Source organism: Fragaria vesca, linkage group LG5 (assembly GCF_000184155.1).
Source record: "Fragaria vesca subsp. vesca linkage group LG5, FraVesHawaii_1.0, whole genome shotgun sequence".
NCBI lineage: Eukaryota > Viridiplantae > Streptophyta > Magnoliopsida > Rosales > Rosaceae > Fragaria > Fragaria vesca.
Window position 1 is genome coordinate 65610 of NC_020495.1, and position 1605 is coordinate 67214.

Genomic DNA, 1605 nt, shown 5'->3' on the forward strand with positions numbered 1-1605 from the left:
ATGGATTCCAAGAGATGTTCCACCATTGCTCTCTTCCTCTCCATCAACCTTCTGCTTTCTGCCCTAACAAGTGGTTGTTACACTTGCTCTCAGCCTCATCCCATCACAACACCTAAGCCAATCACAAACCCTATTCCCGGAGCCGCAAAGAGCTGCCCTAGGGATACCCTAAAGTTGGGGGTATGCGCCAAGTTGCTGAATGGGGCGGTTGGGGCCGTTGTAGGAAGCCCTCCGGATACACCTTGCTGTGCTGTCCTTGAGGGGCTGGTGGATCTTGAAGTTGCTGTGTGCCTTTGCACTGCCATTAAGGCCAACATTCTGGGTATCAACCTTAACATCCCTGTTTCGTTGAGCTTGCTCCTAGACGGTTGCGCAAAGAAGTTCCCTTCAGGCTTCCAATGTGCATAAGCGAGAAAGAAATTGCCAAATTGATCGATCTTGGTGTTATAAGTCTCATTTGAATGATTGAGGCAAACTATATTTGCTAGGTTTACTTTCTGCTGGGTTCTTCTCTTTTTCTTTTTCCTTTTTTTTCTTTTTTTTTTAACTCTTGGACGTTGTTTTACATGTATGCATGTGTCAAGTTTTCAATAACGTACTCCTTCATGTTTTGTATTGTGATTTCCCTAATTGATCGATGGCAGGCATTTTGAAGCTTACGTACAGACTGCTATATCTCTAATTAATGTGTCATTTGTCGAAAATGTTCTTATTTATCCTAATTACGCAGTCAAAGACACATAATTCCACACACACGTTCGTTTGTTCTAATAACGAATAATGTAGGTTTGTTTGAGAAAAATACGTCAACAGAGTTTTATCCATCCGCTTCAGCTGTACGTATATATATATAAATAGGGTCCTTCCAATGAGGGATCCATTTCTTTATTTATTTATAAGGATAGGGTATTTGACAAACTTTCCGATCACTAAATCACATCTCCACCGTTCAGTTTGTAGGTGTATATGAGTATGTCACTTTTGCAAATTTTCAGAAAATTTGGTGATCGTTAAGTCATCCAAATGTTTGATTTATTTATAATGATCTTGAACGGTGTAGGTTTGACATAAGTGTTAAGTTTTTTTGTTTTAATCTCAGCCATCAAAGCCAATTAAAAAACAGATCTAATGGTGTTGGCATATCTCTAAAAGTGAAAAAAAAATAATGGATCCCTCATTGGAATGGCCATGTATATATATATATAGCCGGATCAGGAGTGGACGTCTGCATATCCCTTAAAGTGTCGACGTCTCTCTGTTCTCCACCGTCCAGTGCCGACGACGGCGCTCCTCCACCCTAGCGGACACCAGAGGCATCCTTGATGATTTTCTCTTGTTGGCGAGTCTGTCGAATACCAGTTTGCAGCCGAAATCGATCTTGTCTGAAGTTTTGGATGTAGGTTGTTGTCCAAACCTTCAAATCGATCTTCATGGCTTTCATCTTCATCGAGGATGCCTCTGGTGTCCGCTCGGGTGGAGGAGCGCCGTCGTCTGCGCCAGACGGTGAAGATTGGAAGGACATCCGCACTTTAAAGGCTGTGCGGACACCCGTTCCTGATCCGTATATATATATATATATATATATATATATATATATCTCTACTT

The 1605-nt window shown here is 41.5% G+C and overlaps 1 protein-coding gene across 1 annotated transcript; it reads left to right on the forward strand.

Moving 5' to 3' along the window:
- LOC101311761 (14 kDa proline-rich protein DC2.15-like) lies at positions 1-713 on the forward strand. The gene has a single exon (XM_004298602.1). It carries the CDS (start codon positions 1-3, stop codon positions 406-408), a length of 408 nt encoding a protein of 135 aa, XP_004298650.1. The 3' UTR covers positions 409-713.
- The last annotated feature ends 892 nt before the right edge of the window (positions 714-1605 follow it).

Bases quoted from the DNA above. Each gene is read 5' to 3' on its own strand.
- LOC101311761 (XM_004298602.1), top strand. From the start codon at position 1: ATGGATTCCAAGAGATGTTCCACCATTGCTCTCTTCCTCTCCATCAAC.